Here is a 22,047-nt window from a genome sequence, read left to right as displayed (position 1 = left end):
TTTCGGAGGAGGTGAAATCGCCCCCTGCTGACATCCAGGAGGGCAGCAGAAAGTATGTTTGAGTGCTGTGGGTGGTGATTCACTGCGCTGGATGCTTACTGAGTTGTTCCTTCAGCGATCTTTGCTGACGCCGTTAGAAAAACGTTGGCCGTGTGGATGTGGTTGGTGCAATCAGGTGAGCAGCTGTACTCAGTCTGACAGGTGTACCCATGCCATGTACCTGTGTGCCTTGTCCTCCTAGGGGACAGCTGGGCTCTGGCTGCTGCCTTTTCGGGGAGGAAGGCTCTGGCGTGGCACACAGGAGAGAACCTGACAAATACAAACGAGAGGAATGAGCTCAGTGGTGTGTGTGTGCTGAGGGGCCGCAGCTTCCTGGGTAGAGTGAAATGAAATCTCTGTCTCATGGGTGGGAACAAATGCCCGAAGGACAAAACAGAATGTAACAACTGACGTTGCTTTTCTCAGTCTTGTTATTAGGTAATTTTTTGAAGCATTTCGTTTCCATTTGTCATAGGCATGTCTCAGGAACACGGTGTATGTGTGTCATTTGTTTTATCATGCACGTTACACCCATATGTATTTCCTAGTGCACGAATTGTGTGTAAGCACAGCTCCAGAAGGGATAATTTCAGCAAAGCAGCTTGAGATGGATCAGGATCTGACAGACATGCTGTGAATGCAGTGCAAGATGCTCCTGCTCCCCTCCGTTCCCATGGTTGCCCTTTGAATTCCCTTTTCTTCTCCCAGTGCAAAAGGGCCTCTCCTAGAAGGCTGATATTTATCTCAGGGCTCATAATAACAGCTGCCACAAAGGAACTGAGCAGTGAGAAAATCACTGTGAAAAACTACTGCGAAGACCCCAACTTTATGGGGACATAAAGGCGCCTTTTGTCACTGGATGCCCAGTTTTGCAGGTTAGTGGCATTCTGCTAAAGCGAACCTACACCAGTCTTCACGCTGGTCAGGGCAGCCCATCGCTCTGCTCTCTTTTTGCACCAAGTCTGAAGGCTACTTTTGTAATCCTGTATTCCAGTTTAGAAAGGTTGGTAATGCTTTGCAAGTTTGGGCAAGGCAGGTGCTGCTGCATCCACTGGCAGCTCCTGTGCTGGTGTTCAGGGTGCTTTGTGCTTACCTCTGGCTCTTCTTTGTTTAGGTGATTAAAAGATGCCTGTTGCTGTCTGTATGTGCAGCATGCTTCATTAACAGTGATTTATTTTGGAGTTTCACAGAATTGGCACCGTGTGGTGCACTGGTGTGCAGAAGGAAAACGTGAGCTGGTTGCTAAGGCTTCTTGGTGCTGCTGCAGTGCTTTGGGGCTGGAGACAAGTTTTGAAAGTTTTCCTTCAGAATATTCTGGGAGCCTCTGCAGTCTGAAGTGGGCTCTTACCATTCTGCTGAAAGCTGCAGCAGAGTGAGAGGAGAGAGTTGCATCTAAAGGATGTGTTGAATGCATCATTATAGCTTGACCTTATTATGTTTGTTTATATTTTTATTCCTTTGTGTTTGTTCAAAAGTGCTACTCATTAACAATGCAAATTGAAATTACTGTCAACAAGCCCTGCCTCCACACCGAAATGAGAGCTATAGAATCATGAAGGTTGGAGGAAACAACTATGATCACCAAATCCAACCATCCCCACCACAACCACTGTCACTGATCTTCCCTTTTCCTTGCCCATGAGTTTTTTCCCCTCTCACTCCCTGTTACGGTCAGAATTCTTAGAGTCAGTTTTTTTCATCAAACTCCAATCACACGCAGAAGAATTTGCAATGGGTGAAAGTGAATGCTGAAAGTAAAGTCAGGAAGACATCTGTGTGGCACGTGTGTTGCCTTTGTATTTTCTAATGGGATGCACTTCCAAACTGCGAGCACTTGTCATTTTTGTCTTTTTAGAAATAAGGCTGAAACTGCATGCACTTCTTTCTGGAAATAAAATATTTTGAAGCGCTTTAGAAGCGAAGCAAAACCCCCTGGGATGTTATAGTCAGAAAACATTTAGAAATGGGAAGGATCTGTTCAATTATGTATCTTTTGCTCGTATACAAGTACTGCGTTTTCCCCAAGTTGTTACCATAAAAAATTGTGTTTCAACATTTTACGGAGACTTCAACAAGGAGCCTACTGATATGATAGCAGCTATGTTTACAGGAAAACATTTCTGAGATTGGAGTCACTCACATGTGAAATGGGGAATGTATCGTGAGAAACAAAAACGCAGCAGCATCTTGAATACAGCTGTATTTTAACCTTAGGAAAATATTTGTAATTGTGATCATCTCATTTACTTTTCACTTTTTTTTATGATAAGACAGGCAGCATTTCTCTTTGGGAAACTTCTTGTACCACACTGGTGTGTGTTATGGTAACATTAGGGAACCTGATTTCTTTTTCTTTGGAGGACATCTGTGACCCTCTGATGTCTGCTGGATCTATGGAGCATATGTGAACAACCAAGCACTAGGGAAGAGTTTCAGTTTTTTCAGTTGGCTTAATTATTAACTCTGCTGAGTACTAAAAATGTGTATTTTTAGCATAGCTTTTATTTTTGTCTGAAAGCAAGACCCAATGACTGTGCAAAATCATCCTGGGAAGAAAGAAAGAGCCTGCTATTTTTAATGCCCTTATAAGCCAAAAACTAATTTACATTAATACTTGGGAAATGTTTTGTATTAGTTTTTAAAATGCTTAGAGAAGCATGATTTCCTGAATGGAATATAAAGTAGTTTGCAGAAAGCTGTGAGTAGAATAGGTGTAAGCAGGCAGAGTGCTGCAGCCTTCCCCCAGAGGGATGGGGCATCAGGAGCAGCAGCAAGAAGCAGTAAGGAGGTGAAGACTGAGGATTTTCTTGCAGTGACAGAAAAGCAGGGAATGAAATAAGTAACCCAGCAGCCTTGGGGAGCAGGCATTGGGATATACTACTTTTCTGAAAGAGTGGTCAGGCACTGGAATGGGCTGCCCAGGGAAGTGGTGGAGTCACTGACCCTGCAGCTGCTCAGGGAACGTTTGGACATTGTGTTGAGGGACGTGGCTTAGTGAGAACTATTGGTGATGGGTGGATGGTTGGACTGGATGATCTTGTAGGTCTTTTTCAACCTTGGTGATTCCATGAAGAGAAGCATGAGAAATCTACAAACAGGACTGCCTACTCTGTGGTCCTCCATGAGGAACAGTTTCTCATCTCCATCACTTCTCCAGAAGCACTGCCCTCAAAGCCCGTGGGACAAATGGAGGCATTTTGCTCAGCTCTGCTGTGCTCAGATGTTGTGTTTTATATACCCAGTGGTGCTGGCTGGCCTTCCTGCAGGCTGGCAGGTCTGTGCTGCTTTCCATGGGCGTCCTGGCAGTGGTTTAAGTTGATAAGTGCTGTACCTCTTGTGTTTTTAATTAGGTATCAATGGTTGTAAGTGATTTTTCTGGTAGTCTCAGGTAGCTTATTGCAGTAAGAAGAGTATCCATAAAGCATTGCACTGTGGCGTAATGAAGAGCAGCCTTTTAAGTGACACGATGGGCTTATTGATGGGAATGGTACATGGGAAAACAAGAATGATGGGAAAAAAAGAATTTCAGCAGCTGCTGGTGAATGTAGGGTTTGTCTCCAGTCTCACTGAGGTGAGTGTAGCACCGAAAGCCTTTTGCCTTTGGTGGAAGTCTACTGTAGGGGCACAGCTGTAACCAACAGAATGTGGTACAGAGAGGAAAAAGTGTTTGTACGTCTGTGCAGACTGCAGAGGGCAAACAAATACATTTCTTGAGTTCCCTATAAACACAGAGTAACTGCTTAACTTTGTAAATCAATATAAAGGTCTATGATGGCATTTTCCTAGAAAAATTAATAATTAATGCTCTAATCACTCACTTAAGATGTTATTAGTTTCCATTGATTAGGCCTTCCTGCTAACCCCAGCTAGCCTAATCAGTCTGCGTGAGAAGAGATGAATATACTCAATTAATCTCTACCCTCTTGAAAATTGCATCAGAAGACAGATTCTTGGTCTTCTCAGTGCATTCAACCTGACTTTATTAGAGGAATCCTATCAATTTTATCTCACAAAAGCAAGCGGAGACCTCTAATGATAGCCCTTCACGTGCTATTAGTCATGCAGTTTGTCTTGTAAGCACGAAGGCTCCTTAACTTCCAGCCTTCAGTGATATAAATAAGTTATAAGAATGTGTGTCTGGCTTGATTTATTTATTTTTTAATATTTAAATGCTTGCTCTGGAAAAGGTTTCTTTCATGAGAGAGACTTTTTTTTGCCCTTGCGGTGTTCAGAGTGGATGTACTGCAGTGAGAAGCAGAGCATCTTTGGATTCCCTGCTTCAAAATTACAGCTGCTTACTAATTGTAATTGAAAATGAGCAAATGATAGGGGTTCACCAGATGTTTGGAAGCATTTTTGAAGATTTCCAGGACAGTGAAGATGTGAGACAGGAAACATTCCCCTGCCCTGAGCAGAATGAGAATGCTGCTTAGCAAGCATTGCCTAGAGAGGCAGTCTGCTTCACCTGAGGGTGGCATTTGTTGAAGAGAAGCAAGAGTGATTCTTATAACTTTCTTATTACCTGTAGTTTACAGAGTTAACTATTTGCTAGTTATCCCAGAGAGGCAGTGAGTGCGTCTGCTGTTGAGAGAAAATGGAGAGATGCAGACATGTGCAGACCTGAGGCTGCATCTCAGCATCCCGAGTGCCCAGTGCACATGGAGCCTCGCTTTGCAGAGCTGGTTTTCTACGTAAGCTTCCATGCTTCTCTCCTGACAAGCTTCTTTTCCTCTTCTTCACACCAGTGCTCATCTTGCTGCTTTTCAGAATGATTTCAATTCTTAATGGTTTTTGAAAGCTTCTTTCTTGATCTTAAGAGGTGATTTCCCTGGGAAGAAAAGTAAACTTTCAAGAAACAGAAGGAGCAACAATCCTAGGTCTCCTCGTAATCTCTTTTTCTCTTTTACAGATTAAAAGTGGCCTAAAATTTCCACGGAGCCTGGTTCTCTCCTGCAGTTCCTGAACCTGTCTCCTCTGCCCTGGGAAGCTGAAGATGAGGTTGCTATGGGAGCTGCTCGTGCTGCGATCATTCATGGTGTGCCTTGCAGGTAAAGCATTGTTTTGAAACTTTCTATTTTAGAGCGTTTGCACCAAAGCAAAAGTTTGCTGCATGTTACATTCCAATGACAAAATGGTAAAATTAGGCTGTGCTCCATGGCTGGTGTCACCAGAGGTTGCTGGTCTTCACCAGCTGAACAATACCAGCACAGCAAAAGCTCCATGTTTCAGAGCTCTGCTCTGCCCATCTCCCAATCCAAGCTGCTGTTGACAAACATTGTTTTCTCACGTTCAATGCTAAGTATTTCAATGCCCAATTAAACCTACGTAGAGTATAGCTTTATTTCAATGCCCAATTAAACCTATGTAGAGTATAGCTTCAAATCCCATTAAAGCGGTGTTATGAGGAGTGTTACAGCTAAGAACACACTTCATTTAACAAATAATTAGAATAACATATTTCATCAATAAAACCATCTTCTGCAGCTGTCGTATTTTACATTTGTTTTTTTTTTTTTCCCCTGAGAGTTGCACTGTTTGGAGCAAAATAAAATTTCTGAAGAATGCCATTTTTCTGCAGCTGAAGCAGTTCCTGAAGGCATCTCAGGTTTACAAAGGTCCAGCAAAGCTCACTCTAGGCAAGCAGCTCTGCTGCCACAGGCTCTGCCACTGCTGTGGTTCTCTGATGTGTTTTGTTCTGAGAGGGGGCTGTTAGATTCTAATTCATGCATATTTCACTTTGGTGTTCATCTTGTTTGCTCTAATTTATCTGCTGTTTCACACTCAGTGTTTCGTTTAGTAACTTGCGTGCATTTTCCATGTGAACACTGTCAGGGCCCTATTTCAGCATTAGGAAATAGCAAACTGCTTCTAATATCACATACTTTCTTTTGCTTGGCCCTACTGAATGCAAAGGTGCTTTTATTCCTGTACATATTTGGTCCCTATTTTTGAAATTTGGTTCCAAGTTTTCCCAAATGTGCTACAACAGTTTATGAGCTGGCAGAAAATTGAATGCAGAGAGATTCTGCAATGCAGTGCCCAGGAGCTGTAACCCTCCAGAAGGTATGCTGTGGGAGCACAGAGAGCAGGAGCCTTTATTACGAGCAAATAAACAAAGCTATGGAAAAACAAAAGCATGGAAAATATTTTTTTTTACTGTAATTTCTATATTATAGGCATCTGTTGCAGAAAGTTTAAGGTCAGCAAAGTGAAGGCTTCAGCAGAGCATGCAACAGCATTTCTTTCCTCCTAGCACCACATCACTCTCCACATCACTCTTCTCTTACTGAGTTGATTCCCAGATGCTCAGTGCAAGTTGTGCAGTGGGCAGTGAGTGAGGAGCTGGTTTTGCCTTGCAGGAGGTGCAGCACAGCAGCGGTCAGGCTCACACCTGGTCAGTGCAGCTGCTTGTCTCGCAGGCCTAGCAGCATGGCTGTAGGAAATGTCTTGCTTTTTTGTGACTCTTAGGCAAATCTTTTCCTCGTTACCTTCCTTTAGTAAGCAGCTTCATTGCTGAAGTTTTATTTGCATGTTAATGACCTGCTCAAAGAATAGTGCTACCTGTGCGAGTGTGCATGTGCATATTTTGTAATGTGATTTAACCTGTGAAGATCCATGCAGGTTTTGGCAGAGGATGAAGGAACCTGGCAGCCCTTGAGAGGTGCTTCTGCTTTGCTGTCATGGCCTGCTCTTGTGCCCAGCCTCCTGGGCTCTGCCTTCTGCCCTTGCACTTGCTCTCGCCCTTTACCAACAAAGATCTGCACTCAGCACAAGCAAGGCTCTCCCTCCTTTCTTCTTAGCAAGCGCCATGTAAACACAGCAGCTTCAATAAGCAAACTGCTCTTGCAGCCCCTTAATGATGCTTCTGTTTCCAGAAGCTTGGTTTGTGAATGGGAAGGCGCAGTGGCAGCTGTATTTGCTCTGAACAGGGAGACTGGAGTGGCCTCAGAAACGCAACCAGGAGATAGAAACACAACCAGGATACAGGAGATAGCCAAATGCCTCAGCAGTGGCTCAGGCCAGGGTGTTTAGAGCATGGCTATGTCATTCCCTGAGAAAAAAAGCAATCAGCATTAAAGTGCGTTCCACTGTTGCACAAAAATCACTGTAATTTATATCAATGCAGCTTGAGAAGAGAGCTGGCTTTAATGAGCAAATGCGTGAGTGAAAACTTACTGTGCACTGTATATATATTCACAAAGTGTCTCATTTTGATACTTTATTTTCAGACTTTCAAATTTCGTAACAGTACAAGGCCTAAGTTAGCGTGATACTGATCACTTAATACACAAATAGGAAGCATAAAATAAGACATAATCAGCAGGGCTGGTCTACATCAAATGAAAGGTAATTTTTCAAGAAATGTTGGACATTTCTTCACCAGTTCCCATTGAATTCCAATGAGATCTGGGCATCCCAGTCTGTTACAAATTAAGTTCCTACAGAGATGAATATTTACAAGCCAGTTTGAATGCATGTGTTTATCCAAACAGATGTAGGTTATGTACGGAAAAAGTTCTGCTAGATTTCATGTCTGAATACAAATAATTAGACTAAGAAATATTTGTACGTATTGAATGTTGGTCCTCTGTAAGTGATATGGCAGTTCATTTTGTTCAGTGCTTTTGTCTGATGCTGCGCAGTTCCCACAACTAGTGCTTTGATGTTAGCTAGAAAGTGATTAATCTGTTGCCGCTCTATAATTAATTAATTTATATTTTGGTCAGTTCTGCAGCACTTTGCATTTCTATACCCAACTGCCTAATTACTGTTTGCACAGCACTTGGAGTAGATAAAGCTCCGAATGACTCCTGTTAATACCGCTTCTCCAACACGACGCAGCCCTTGGCTTCTTGGCTCTTGGAAAGCTGTCAGTGAAGTTCGTAGGAGGTTTATTCAGATGAGATCAGGCTCATCCTTAAAACTCTGAGGTTTTTTTCTGCATTGCAGGAGAGCCAGGAAGGTGGGAGGAAGGCCAGGTGACCCCAAACAGCAAAAGGGCAAAGTAATCCCGTTGCTTACAGGGTATGTGGTAATAGCGCAGTCTGTTAAATATGCTTTATAAATGTGCCCCCAAAATCCTTATTAGCAAGTTCTGTTAATCTTCTGCAGTCACGGAACTCTTTTTCATCTATCTTTTATTGAGATGTTTTGTAATGGTGTATGTAAAACCAGGGCTTTAGCGTGAAGCTCCCCAACTCTCCCAAAGCCTCAGGCTGAGTCTTGTGTCAACAAGTGTTACTGCCTCTTGAATGTGGTTGAACTGATTTTGTGTTGTGTTCTCATTGTGTCCAAGGGATGATTTTGCAATAGATGAAGATTGTTGTCTAGCTAATGGGACGTGCTGTTGTAGAAGTTCTTGTTTTCATGGTAAGAGCAACTGTAAGTGCTGAAGCAAAGACCATGAGTATTACCGTTTGGCATTGATAACATTTGGCAGTTTGGGTTCCTGTAAGATGCAGTGGAGCTGATGCTGGAGCTGGCACAAGTCTGTTCTGAGCACTTAGGCTGGAGTCCTCCTGAGGAAAGTCCTTCTTCCCGTGTGCTTTCTGTTGCTAAGTAGAGTTCAAGTGTCTTTAACTCATGCCAGAACCATCTAGCATTCCTCTAATGTCAAGGAAAAGCTATGCGAGCTCTGTGAACAGGCTGTAGGGAGGGATTTCCAATGGAAAAGGTTGCAAGCTCATGCGTTGTATTAAATCTTGAAGCCATCTTGGAGAGGATGTTACATACACTCTTGGTCTTTCATGTTAGAGGGGTTTTCAAACTGTTTTTCAAACAAGGAACTGCTACTGTTGTCTGGAGAGCTGGAGATAAAGAGGTCAGTTTAAATGAGGAAAATAAAATCAGATTGGAAAAAAGTTCTGAGAGGAAGAGCTAAGAGATAAGAACAATTAAATCTGAAGTGGGCAACAATTAAATAAAATTGCAACCTCAAGACTTTTAGCCACTAGATGGGATTCTACATTACCATCCAGCTGTGCATTGCTGTAGAGGGAAGGTTGGAAAATGTATGCAGTTATACGTAATGAATGCTTATTTATAGGTCACATGGCAAGTTTTACTTTGATTGCAGTGGATTGGTCTGCACCCTTTTCATGCTCCTGTTCTGCCAGCAGCAAAGCCCTCGCTAGATGTGACCTGGCTGTGATTTAGGCCACGATTTCTCAAATTACAGAGACAATATCAGTGCAATTCTCTAATTTCTCTCACATGCAGATGATTACGTACATTGTGTTTTTCTCTGTTTAACTCATAAGTCCATCAGGGCAAGTTTAATTACATCTTTCTCAAAGAAAAAATTATTGAGGTAAGACGATGCACTTAAAATAAAATAGAATACACAGACATTTTTATAAGCAGATGTACTGACTATCTGACTGCGTATTGATCCCCTGTGCATTTTATATGATGCCTCTTTTCAATTTAGCTTCTTTGCATTTAAATTAGTAGGTAGGTATTGAAATTAAATCTCACTTAGGGAGTTAGAAAAACACCTACTTCTCTACGCATCTATCAAATCAGGGAGAATTTGGTCTCAAAATGCTTCTTTGTAGACAGTAAGACTGAAACGTTATGGCAACATTTGATGTGCTTAGTCAATTTCTTTTAGAGGTGAAATATTTCTTAGCAAATGTAAATATTATTGGAAAGGGAGCTCATTTTGCAGTCTTTACAGTCTTTACGTGGTCGTTGAGGAGAATGCGAAGGTAAGAGAGACAATGAAAACCAGGCACTGGGGTTTGCTGCTCAGTCTGTTCCCATCTTCCAGCGTCAGTTCTGACAACACCTTTGCGTAGTCTGAGAGCTGTGGTTGGACTTAGTGGTGTTTTCTAACCTTAATTCTATGAACTGCAATCCTAGGGTACATGTATAGCTAGAAACAAGGATATATGCGTTCACCACATGCAAAAGTTTCCATGCAAAGATATTTTCATTTTCTGGTCGTTACCAGGGCTCTGTGTCCTGCAGCATATGAGCAGTTCAGCAGTGTGGATGTTTTCATGTGCTCTTGCATAGGAGTCTGTGCTGTGGAAAGTAAGTGAGCTGCTCACCATAAATGCTGCTTTAATGAATAGAGCACAGAATGTTATAGTGCAGCTCACTCATCTGAATATTATTTAATGGTGGTTTATTGGGAGCATTTGTCAAATGCCGTGACAGACTCCTTATTACAAGTTTAGAGAAGTTTCACAAAGTATTAAGCTGAAAGAAGAACTTGCACGTTAGCACTGCAGGACTTTCATTTGTTTTTCTTTATGTTTGAATTGTTATTTAGCAGTAAAATTCATGTATTTAACTTCATAATCAAACCAACACATGATTGTTAAACAGTCTATATGCCATTAATTAGGCCGTGAAGCAAGGCAAGCATTACAACCATTTATAATTAAGTACTGCAGAAGTTGATAATCAGTTAGGCAAGTAATTAACCATCCAGCCATCTTCAGCTGAAATTGGTGACTTTCAACTTAATTAAACTTTCCAGGTGTCGGTAAATGTATGAAAAATATATCTATCTTAATATTTTGATGTACCTTAATTCCACTTTTCTGAGATTAAACCTGTGAAAAGTGCATCTGCTTTAGCGTAATTTGTCATTTATAAAACATCCCATGTCCTTTCTGCAGAGCTGAAAAGCAATATGTGTAAGGAGGTTTGACTGAACGTGTTGAGTAGAGCATGATTTTGGTGGCTTCCTCTTGATTACTGTTGGGCTATCTGTCCTGCTATCATTTAAATCATACTATCTATGCTTTCCATGAATGCAAAGAAGGATCCCTAACAAAGTTCAGAATACTATTTTTGTTTCACTTGCAAAAGGCAGATAATACAATGGGTGTTCTGTGGGACTTGGAGGAATAAATTATTTCTGCCCTGAAAGCTTCCTGTCTGTGTGAGCAGGAGAGATGAAACACTCACTGAGAGCCAGATCAAGCTTTATTCCTGTAGCACTCACTCTCCTTCCATTTTTAGGATGATCCATGTGAAATGGCATTTTCTCTGTAGGTTCGTGCTGTGTGGGCTTTACTAGACAACATTTGAAGAGGTACTTGAAAGAAGACAGGCTGATGGCTAGGATTCCTGAGATGCAAAGGCAGGGGGTGATGCAGAAGATAAAAAAGGGCTGGAGACAGCTGGATGCATGGGTGGAATGAAGATGAGATGCACACTTCCTTGGCTTCTGAAGAACTGCTGCAAAATTCTTGGTGTCAAATAATCTATTTCAAGTTTCTTACACTGTCCCTCATAAGGAGACACATACAGAACAAACAACAGTATTGTCTGTTTCTAAGCTCGCATCCCAGTTGCTGATTTGAAGTCCCACGATCCTTCACCTCGTTGATTTATCATGAGTTTGTGGTCCCCTGAATGCCTAATGCAGGTCTGATGCCTGTGGGACACAACTGGAGAGGTCTCCAGCCTCCTCTGTGCTTGACAAGCAGGTACTCTGTGACCATACCTAGAGAAGGAAATGTAGGCAACTCTGAAACCATAAGAGGTTCTCTTGGTCTTCTCTTACTTGTTAGAATGTCCTGGAAATGCTCTTCAGACAACTAATGAGAAAATAGTCTCCATAAGGTTTTCTAGAATTTAACAGTATTGACTTTGCTTCATCAAAAGTTTAACAGTTGGTTTTCACTATTTTCTTTTTTTAAACTGCGTTTCTTCTTGAACTCGTGTGTTTTGTTTTCTCTTTGGGTTGGTTTTTTGGTTTTGGTTTTGGGTTTTTTTTGGTACATTCATGTACTCAGTAGAGAATATGGCATTTATTCCCCAACGAAAGGCAAAGCAGTGACAAGTCATCGATTACCAGGAAGGGGGAGAACCCAGCACTTTTTCATGTAAATTATGTGCATCCTGGATGGAAGCCAGGCATTCATTTGGTTAAAATGGGGTTTGATAATTGAAACTAATTTAACAGCGACCCTATTAAGTTGCTTTTTACTGCTCATTTAATGCGCCTGTCTCACAGGCTCTCCAGAGCTAGGAAGTGCTTTTGCAACAGGAGTTTGTAACCAGCCATGCAGGTGAATGTTGAGTTTGCTTCTTGGTATTGGCACCAATGTATGCACCAAACATTTGGCACTGTGGTGCTGTGGGTCAGTGCCAACAGTCCTTTTGTTTGATTTCAGTATTTCTCCACCAGCTCAATCTTCCCTACTGGGCACAAATCACTGTATAATCCCATAATCAGTCAGCACCCCTTTTGGTTCCAGTGGCAGTGCAGCATGAGGTGACGGTTACTCAACCACAGCCATGTTTATCAGAAGAAAATAAGCAAAAAAGGGTGAAAGGGCAAGAAAATACAAGCGTGATCAAGCAGCTGTGATGGATGTTTGTTTACAAACATGTCCTTTTCTGCAACTCTCGCTGCAGGAGCCGTATGTGAATGATGAATTACAGGAATTGCAGGAGCTTTACCCCGTGCTGCCGTGAGGAGAGCAAAGCGGTGGGAGTGCACCAGGATTGCATTGCAAGCACGAGGCACAGAGCCACCAAATGCTACTAAAAGGAGGCATTCTGAGCTCAGCTTCATCATCCAGACCACTTTTAAAGCTTATGGCTGTCTCCTTTTTCTTCTTTATTCTTTTCTTTTTTTTTAATGTAAATGCATGCAAACAGGTATTACAAACGGCACATCCCAGTGTGAGGCAAATGTGATTGTCTCCCTCATTGTGAAGGAACAAGGTTTGACAGGCATTAGTCACATTAATTAAGCCCCTGCAGGGTGCAAGAAAGGGCACACTTGGATTTGTGTTGCAGAAGGATTTAGAGCTCATTCATAAAACCCAGGGCTTTGTCAGTGGGAGGCAGCACTGTCTCTAGTGGTAGTTTGGTGCTGGATTGCTGGGTCAAGATGCTGCGTGTCTTCTCAGCCAAAAATGAATTTGATTTTGGAAGAGGAATGACATAGAAAATCCGTGGAGATGAAGAAACTGTGGGCAGAGCTGTAAGAGCTTGTGGCTGAGGGCATGCCTGTGCAGCTGCCAACATCTGCAGTATGTGCCTGTGGAGCACAGTGTGTCTGTAGGGCGATGTCCTGGTGCTGCTGCAGTGCCTGGGCAACTTGGGAAGGCCCAGGGTTGCTGAACCTCTCTGAAACAGTGCATGGGAGACGAGGACCTGAGCTAGGGCTTTGGGAAAGAGAAATCTTCACCCTTCCCTTGGAGCAGTGGTAGTCATTTCTACTTCTGTTCTGGTGGCATCGCTGTGGGCAGGAACGATTTGTTAACCATGTTTCTCCTTATTATTTTTTTCTGATTGTTTCTGAACCAAACTTTTCAAGTTTTCTTTGAGGTCCCACTGTCAGTTCATTCCAACAGCTGTCAGACTCAGTGTTCCTGCTCAGATGTGGCCGTGCTGTTTCTGAAACATGCTTGCTGCGTACAAAATGTGCTTATAGCTTTGGTTTTTCTCAGCAATAGAAGCAAAATGTGCTTGTCAGTATTTTGCAGGATTGATCTGTGAGAGGTTGTTAGCCTGTGAGGTTTTACACATCAGAGCCAGCAGCAGAGTTCACAGCTCAGGCAAGGTGTTGTGTTTAAACTTGTGACAGAGGATTTCAGTGCTTCTTTTTTAATTCAACTTTCCTTATTATGGCATCCGTTGCCAGTAAAGCTTTACCACCACGTCTTATGTTTAGGCATTCTCTGCTTTCTTACTGCTTTCTTTTAAAAGAACTTACAAAAGAATAAAGGAAAGCATAGCAGACAGCATTACAGAGGTTAGCAAGAATTTTATGCAATTTGATAGATGTCATAACATAGCTTAAAAAAAATAATAAAAGGCAGCTGTCAGGGTTCAGCCTGTTGTCCCCAATGCGTGCTGCACTGGAGAAGTGGGGAAAATGGGAGAAAACAGCAAAGTTTGGGCAGCTTCTTTGTTCAGCAGTACTTCAGAGCACAGAGGAAGACAGTGATGCTGTGCAGGAGGAGGGCTTGCAGCCATTGTACATTGGGAACAGAAAAATGAAGGAGTGTATAAACTGCTCACATTGTTTCTGTGGACTTCAGAAGATCTTGTGTAAATTCCTTTGTTACTCTGCAGCTGTCCACGAAGCATTTAACATGATAAAAAAATGTACTAGTTTCACTGTGCAGACATATTGATATCCGGTCTGTACTTACCTGAAAAATGTATTGGCCAGACCATGGGAACCATGGTATTGCCAGTCTCTGTAGCTGCTTAACACTTGAGCTATCCTTCATTATCAATACAATCTAAAATATACAGTGCTGCAAATAAGTTCCTTATAGAGATCCTGAATGACACCGATAGCCTCTGTGCTCACCAGATTTCTGCATGGCCTTTCAGTGCACAACAGCAGTGCAGGGGCACACCTGCAGAAGACAGCTGTCATGCAGCCAGCACCAGGAGCCTTCTGCTCAGCTTGCAGTGGGATGGGGGCCTTTGCTTTATCAATGCAGTGATTTTTTTTCTTAATCCCTCCCCGAGTAAATTCTTGCATTTCCATCCATTCAGAGGGATGGAGCAGAAACTCCGTCCTGGAGCAGCAGCACCTCTGCTTCCAGCAGCACTTCCTGTGAGAGCAATCAGGCCGGTCACAGGGTTTTCTTTAGAAATGAGATCAGCTTTTCTCTGTGGCAGAGGCAGGTGGATGTCAGCACACTACTTTTTGTGTGTGTGTTCTATCAAAAAACAGCAAAATGCATATGACCATAAATATAACTGCATCCTACTTTATAACACTATTCCAATTAAGTGTTTATGGCTCAGCACATGCATTCAAAGCAGCAGTGTCAGGCGTGTGCGTGTGGGTTAGTTAATTACAGAGCTGTCTGATTTCCCTACAGAAGTGCTGGGCATCCTTCACAGGGGGATCAGCCCTATTAGAGAATGCACCAGTTCTCACCCCAGGTCAGGCTGCGGCGTGCACAGTGATTATTCTGTACCCAGCAGGCCTGAGATGCTGCCCACAGGCACTGCTGGAACGGGATTGCGATGCATTTGGATACAGCTGCTGCTCTCAGAACCCCACAGGTAGCAGAGAAGACAAACTCACTGATTACTGGGTACCGGGGAACCTCATTTGACTGAAAATGGATGCACCAAAATGATGATGAGTGGGAAAGCAGGAGGGAAGCCAGAAGATTCTCTCTGTGCGGCGCAGCCTGGATGCTCACATGAACTTTGGGCCGACCCCTTGTCCACAGTCACTGCCAAGGGCTTTTTCTCATGAAAACACTTATTCCCTTGACCATATGTGGCCTTAACTCGTTAAAAACCTCTCTAAATATGTTGTAGTATACTTCCAGTTCGGATTTCCTGTGGAACACACGGGTGGTGATGGGCTGGCGATGGGACTAGATGATCTCAGTGGTCTATTGCAACATTAATGATTCTGATTAATTTTCTCTATTAGCACCGTGCTCTTGATAAGGTGATCTCGATAGTTGCTTGATATCCCAGTGAAAACACTGGAATGCTTTCTTACCCGTTGGAGAATATTTTTAATTCTGTTTATTTCAGGTAGTTGTAGAGAACCAATAGAGGCGTTGAAAGCAGGTGGTTGGGTCCTCTATCAGAGATGCCATGGTGGGCACTAATTATGGTGTCACCTATTATCTATCTTAATCAATCCCAGTGATCTCATTAATAATTTTTACTCTTACTGACAAGAAGTTGCTCAAAGAAGTCAAGTTGCCTATCTGTGTAATTTGCTTCTTGAACACAGAACACTCAAAATGAAGGTTGGTTCGTTGTTTCCCCTGGAGAAATCTTTCCTCCCTGCAGTTCGCTGTTCTGCTCATTGTTTCTTTCCCCTTTTGTTTCCGAAAGGTGACAGAGAAACCTGAATGGGTGCTGAGGGGATGCTGTGCATGTTGTGTTTCCCTGATCAGCCCTGTTTGTTCGCATCTGTCCCTTGCTGGGACAAATCCTGAGGTCAGGATTTGTTCAGTGCGTGTTTGAAGACTCATACAGTGATATGGTAAACCAGAGGAGCAAATGGGCTGCCCAGCATTGCAGTGCTTGTGATGATCTTTGCCGTACATCAACTTAGCATTGCTGACAATGAGCTCCTCTACTGCACAGCTTTTCTGCTTGTTGTGCTACAGGTGGTTGTTTAAAACAATCAATTCACAAAGAACATTTTCTTCTTTTTTTTTTTTTTAAACTTTTCATGCTGTTAAAGCAAATTGGTATGTAATTAGATTTATATACTGAATAATCTCATTTGCATATCCAATTAATTCTTCCTGTTTTAATTTGTTAGGGTTGGATTCACATTAGTAGTAAAAATAACACTTAAATTAGCAAGGATTCAAATTTTGCTTTGCTATAATTTGTACGGGATGTTGCATTAAAGGTTGGTCCTCTTCCTTTTAGAGACTATTGAGTAACATGGAAAAAGCAATCGAAAGAAAAGTAACCTGTTTTATAGAAGCAATAAACATCTATTTGAGCTGACCAAAGCGAATGCAAGTGAATACAGGCTTTTTAAGACACATGCTCGAAGCTTGCAGTGCTTCATAGCTATTAGCAGGGTGGAGCAGTCAGCAAGCAAGGTGTTTATTTGAAAGTATAGAAAGCAGTGTGCTCCCAGCATGTGAGAGGCATGCAGATCTTAGTCCTGTTTCCCATTTGCCCTTACTCTTATTGTTATGTGTCATCCTGATGTCCCCAGCTCTGTTCAGGAGGCTGAAGGTGCATGTCTGTACCCAATGTGGGGTTTTTGTTAACTGTCTGCTGGAAGTTGTTGCCTTTGAAGATACAAAATGCTACCGAAAAAACCTGCTCTCATTCATTTTGTGTAAAAAGCAGGCCCTGGAGTTGTGGCCTTTTATTGTTACGGACCAGTTAATGAAAGAGGATTTGATTACAGGGAAGGAAGCCATAGCAAGTGGTTGATGCAGGAAACCTAGGAAACTCTCAGTGGGCTCCCTTCCCTCCCCATGCACATCTCACTGTGCTGCAGCCCCAAAACGCAGAGAAAAGGAACAACCAGTGGCATTCAGTCCCTGTGTGCTGCTTTTCTCATGAGAAAACAGCTACAACTTCCTGCTCCATAATAAACAGCAGAAGGGAGCCCGTGCCCCAGCAGCCTTGGCTGTGGCTGTGCGCTATGAATAGATGTACAGATAATATATTCTCTCACTTGTTTTCTCTAATCTCTCTGGCTGCCTACTTTGTAAACTGCATTTGAGCGAGCTGCAAACAGCTTTTAGATTCTAAGGGCAGGAAAAGACAGCGCACATCCCCGTGTGGCAGGGAACTAAGTGAGAATGACCTCTAGCTCTGAGGCACTTATTGAAAACCTATTTTAAATTGAATACGCAAGCCAAGATAATACAGGCTGTTTGATAAGAAACATTAGAGAAATCCATAACATCAGGCTTTTTATTATAGGTTTATTACATCAATCTCTCCAGTGGGTAATGGAACTTGTAAATATACTCTTATGTAGGAGTCTCCTTGCGGGCTTTTTATTCATGCTGAAGTAAGCACAGCAAACTTATTTGCTGTCAGGGTACATTGAATTTAAGATTAGTATTTATTTTGGTTCTAAAGAGGTTTTGCTTTTGTGAATTGGCGCTGGAGCGCAGGCCGTGGCAGCAGGAGAGGTGCGTGCAGCTGTCCTCAGGACTGACCAGCAGGAGGAGAGTGATCTGTATTTAAGGGTAAGGCTGCGTAATTGCACGTGTAAGAGCAATCTCTTTATACCTCTTTATAGATGTATTTGTTCTTTAGTACTGATATGCCTTTAATTCTTTCCCAGAGGTAAACAAAGTTGTGCTGCTGCAGCAATAGGGAGGCATGCTTTTGCTTGGTATTAGTGGTGCACTCGTAGCTAAGAAAAAGTTTGCACAGAAGTTCTAAGGGCAAAGGAAGCTAAAATTGTAGCAATGTCAACAAGTAAACAAAAATCTTGCCAGGTTTCAGCTTGTTCATTGCAGGATAGAGTGATTAATTCGTAGTTAATTTAATACAGCACAAATCTATTCAATTAGAAGATGTTAATTGCAAGGACCAAAAACCTGCTAAAGTGCCAGCAAAGTCAGCATTTAGCACAGGACTTTAACAGTTTGACTGTTGTGCGGTTAATTCCTGCTCTGCATACAGAGCTGTACTCTCATTCATACAAAAGCATGCAGTAGGTGTTGTTGCTGGGCTGCAAATGACTGTGTTTATGTATAAATTGTATTCTTTTAATTTTTAATTGCATAGCTCAGGCGCATTCTTTTGAATTGCAGAGCTGCTGCCAAATCTCGTGGCCTTCATGCATGTTGGTTGCCATTGAAGTCCATTCTGTATTTGTAGCATGGTGGAGATGCACGCCATGAGCACATGGGGCAGGTTTGCAGCCCTTTGAGGACTTGCAGCAGTCCCTGGATGCCACTGAGGTGCCAGCAGAAGCAGTTGGTAGGCTCTTTGTAATGCAGTTCTCAATCCAGTATACTCCTTAATTTTCAAAAGCGAGAAACCCATTATTTTTGTAATTGTAATGAAAGAACTGCTGAAGCAGTGCACATTATTTTGATTCCCTATTAAGCTTTCCCTTCACTAGAATGAAGTGATATGATTCTTGCTGATTTTCCCACTTTTGACTTCTGACTTGTGATTTACAAAAAAAAAACAAACCGACTCCCAAACCCAACAACCAAACCAAAGCAGTGCAAACAACCAAACTGTCCTGGCATTGATTGTATTCCAGTTGCCAGTGCTGCAGATGGTTACAGCGTCCGGATGAGAAATGTATTCCAACTCTTCCTTTGGTGTCTGCCTGATGTTTGAGGTTATTTACATTAAAATACAGCAAAAGATAAGGTTGATTAGTTTGTACTGGAGCTCTAATCTATAGTTGCTGTAGTGGGTTTGGCCACCTGCTGGTGCAGGGTGAGCAGGCGTTATGTAGTGACTGTTTCATCGTGCTGGACCCCATCCAAACAGTGAAACATATGATTTCTTGTGAACGATAAAATAAATCTGATGATGATTATAAAGTAATAGGCCTTGGTCAGATGACTTTCTCTTAAGAAACCACTTCATCTCCATTCCACTCAGCTTGTTGACTTGCTCTCCTTGTTGATACTTAATTTGTTCTTTTATTTCTGTAATCACTTTATTGCAGCATGTTTCTTTGGAGATTTTCCTAATGTTCTGCCTCTAACATGAAAACAGGAGCCTCCTCGTGGGGCCAACCAGCTCTGTTTCCTCTTGAGGTGCAATTACTGTGTTTGTCCTGGGCTCAGGTGTGCCACTTGCATTCAGACACATCTGTGCTGCTTCCACCTGTGTAAGCCCTCTGTTGGTGCCTTTCATTGGTGTAAAGGCTGTTGCTGACAGTTGGGTGGCTGTAAGGTGTGGTGCTACCTGTCACAATGCTGCTGGTTGTTGGCCAATCATTTGTAGGAAATGTCATCTCCAGCAGGTCAAGGTCTAATTTAAAGTCATTGATTTCAAGTTACTGTGTTATGCATAGGTTGTTTTTTTCTCTGTTTTCTATATATGAAGATCTAGAATTCTCAATAAGCAGCCAAAACTTAACGTTTATCTTTGGAGTTCTTTGGTAGCTGTTGCTCTTTGATGTCCCTGTATTGCATTAAAGTCTGTGCTTTAGGGAGCAGTTCCCTCCTGCTGCAAGAAGCACAATAAGAAGAACATTTCCTTCCAGAATCTGGCCTGGGGGTGAGGCCTGAGTTCCCCTTTGCACAGGGGCTATCCTACCATCCTAAAACATTCCTGCAGAGGTGCCTGAAAGCTTAGCCTGGCAGTGTTATACCAGATAGAGAAAAGATTTTGCTTGCAAATGCTGTCGGTCAGAGGTTTCTAAAGGTGCTACAACATGGTGTAAGAAGTAGTGAAGTCACAGTTTTGACAGCTATTACTGATTTTTCATCCCTGCTGCGTTACTGAAAGTTCATAACATTTTTTAAAAATTAAAAGGACACGTGCTAGCCGTGGGGCAGATTGCACAAATCATGCTCCCAGTTGCTCTTTTGATTCCTACCAGTTAATCTCCAGGAGCCTGATTTCAGCCACTCTCAGGTTGGCATTCGGCAGCGCTGATGTTAATGCTAGATTTGTGAGGGACCTTGTGCTTCTGTTCAGGCATCTCTGGGAGTGCTGCAGAGCAGCTGTGCCTTTTGTACCTACTCTGCTCAGAGCTGCAGAGACACTTAATTAAAAAAAAAAAATAGTAAAAATTAAAAATTGATAAAAAATTTGAGGGGCAGTTCCTCAAACCCTGAGTCGGTGCTGTTCCACCAACTGCAGTGAAGTGATGGAGATTTATGCTAGCTGAGGTGCCAGGCTGGTGTCCCAGCAGCAGACTTCAAATGCCTTAAATCCATTTACAGAACGTAACCACCTGGGGATTATAGCACTGGATCCTGTTTAGGGGATTAAATGCTTTATTGCTTTGGCAGCAATGGGAAATCCAATGAGGTTTCTGCATGCATGGCGCAGCACCATGATGCTGGGCAGCGGGCTGTCTCAGGAGGGCAGGCAATTTGCAAAAGTCCCAGGGAGGCATCCCTCACTCTTCCAAATAGTCATGGTTTGTGCTTGAAAAGCCAGAGCCAGCGCAGGTTTCTCCTGTGCTGGGCTACTGTGTTAGTTATTATGCTGTAATGGGACAGGTGGAGATTTTGCACTTTTATAATCTCTTCTGACCAGTCTTGCAGCCCAGTTGGCTTGATGAGTTCCTTACAGAAGTGAGAGAGTGGAGCTGTGCTGGTGGAGCAGCCTGCCAAGGCTGGGGTTACAGAGCCAGAGGCTGTGTGCATTGCAGTGTGAGATCATTGGTGTGAGCCATGGCAAAACGCAGCTCTGCACCCGAAGTTACAGCCAGTGTGGTTCAAGCACCTCGCACAGCAGCTCTGTGCTGCTGCACACCTCCTTGTTGCTGCTGGAGGAGCTGAACATGGAGCTGAAGCCATCCCCAGCCGCATCCCTGTGTGCACAGCGCCGTGTTTCCTTGCCATCATTGCACAGTGTATGCATGTGACCCAGAACAAGCAGATTTGCAGTGCCCTGCTGACAAACCAAGCACCGTGCAGCATTTTCTGACCAGTGACACAGTGAGAAGTAGGTCCCCATGCCTGCTGGCACCATTACCCGCCAGCGCTGCTCGCAGGGCACTGGCAACTTGAGCTGCTTATTCACAAATATTTGAGAACAACATCTGCTGCCTAAACTGCTCTGTAAATAGCTGTAAAGAGCTGACAGGGTTCAGATTCCCTTTTGACAGAGTCTCATGGACTCTCACCTGCACAGAGTACACCAGGCTTCACCTTGAGGTGGTGCACAGAGCTCCTTTCACCTTGAATGTTTCTATGGAGTTGGGCTTTCACGATCAATGCAGATCTGGCATGTGTTGGGAGTTCTCTTTGTTTCTCAAGCAATGAATGATGCAGAGATTATAGGTTATTGCTCCAGGAACTTGTCTCTCCTTAGACTCTAGGACTTTTCAGTGTGAGTATTCCATAGCATCTTACTGCCCACTGGGGCAGGGAGGATAGCATCTTTAGCCTGCCTTCTACTCGCCTTCCTTCTTATATGACAGAGTAAAATCTATTGAAGTTTGAGAAGGTGCTGTGGATAGGAAATATGTGTCTTTTAAATTAAAATATGCACACAGACATAGTACTTCAGCTTTTTCTTTTTAATATCCACTTTATTGTAATCATACTTAAAATCTTATAATAACGATGTGAGTACTGCTTGGAAGGAGACAATTATATCAATATTTCCAATTTTTCTAATAAATCAATAACTAATTAGACTTTTGGAACATATATAATGCCTTGTCCCCAGATAGCTCTGCAGGGGAACACCCAGAAATGCAGGAATCTGCCATCCTTGGGAAGAGGATGGAGTGCAGTTGGAGCAGCTTTGTGCTCACAGTGGCACCTGTGCCAATGATCGGCCAGACAGCAGGGGGACAGACATTGCACGTGGTTTGATAGTGATAGGACCAAGAGGAACAGTTCAAACTAGAAGAGGAGAGACTTAGTTTAGATATTAGCGTTGTTAATGGTC

The 22,047-nt window shown here is 42.8% G+C and overlaps 1 protein-coding gene across 4 annotated transcripts in view; it reads left to right on the top strand.

Moving 5' to 3' along the window:
• The window catches only part of CNTN4 (contactin 4), a 252,213-nt gene that overhangs the window by 125,972 nt on the left and 104,194 nt on the right, over positions 1–22,047 (top strand). For all 4 annotated transcript variants that reach the window (XM_042823742.1, XM_042823739.1, XM_042823740.1 and 1 more), the window contains one exon: positions 4,949–5,087. In XM_042823742.1, coding sequence (XP_042679676.1) covers positions 5,033–5,087 — 55 coding nt within the window. In that variant the 5' untranslated portion in view covers positions 4,949–5,032. The remainder of the gene's footprint in view (positions 1–4,948; positions 5,088–22,047) is intronic.

Source organism: Centrocercus urophasianus, unplaced genomic scaffold (genome assembly GCF_019232065.1).
Source record: "Centrocercus urophasianus isolate 14NV4802_14NV808 unplaced genomic scaffold, USGS_Curo_1.0 seq_22, whole genome shotgun sequence".
NCBI lineage: Eukaryota > Metazoa > Chordata > Aves > Galliformes > Phasianidae > Centrocercus > Centrocercus urophasianus.
The sequence above is the reverse complement of the archived record's forward strand: the minus strand, read 5'-3'. Positions and strand labels throughout refer to the sequence as shown.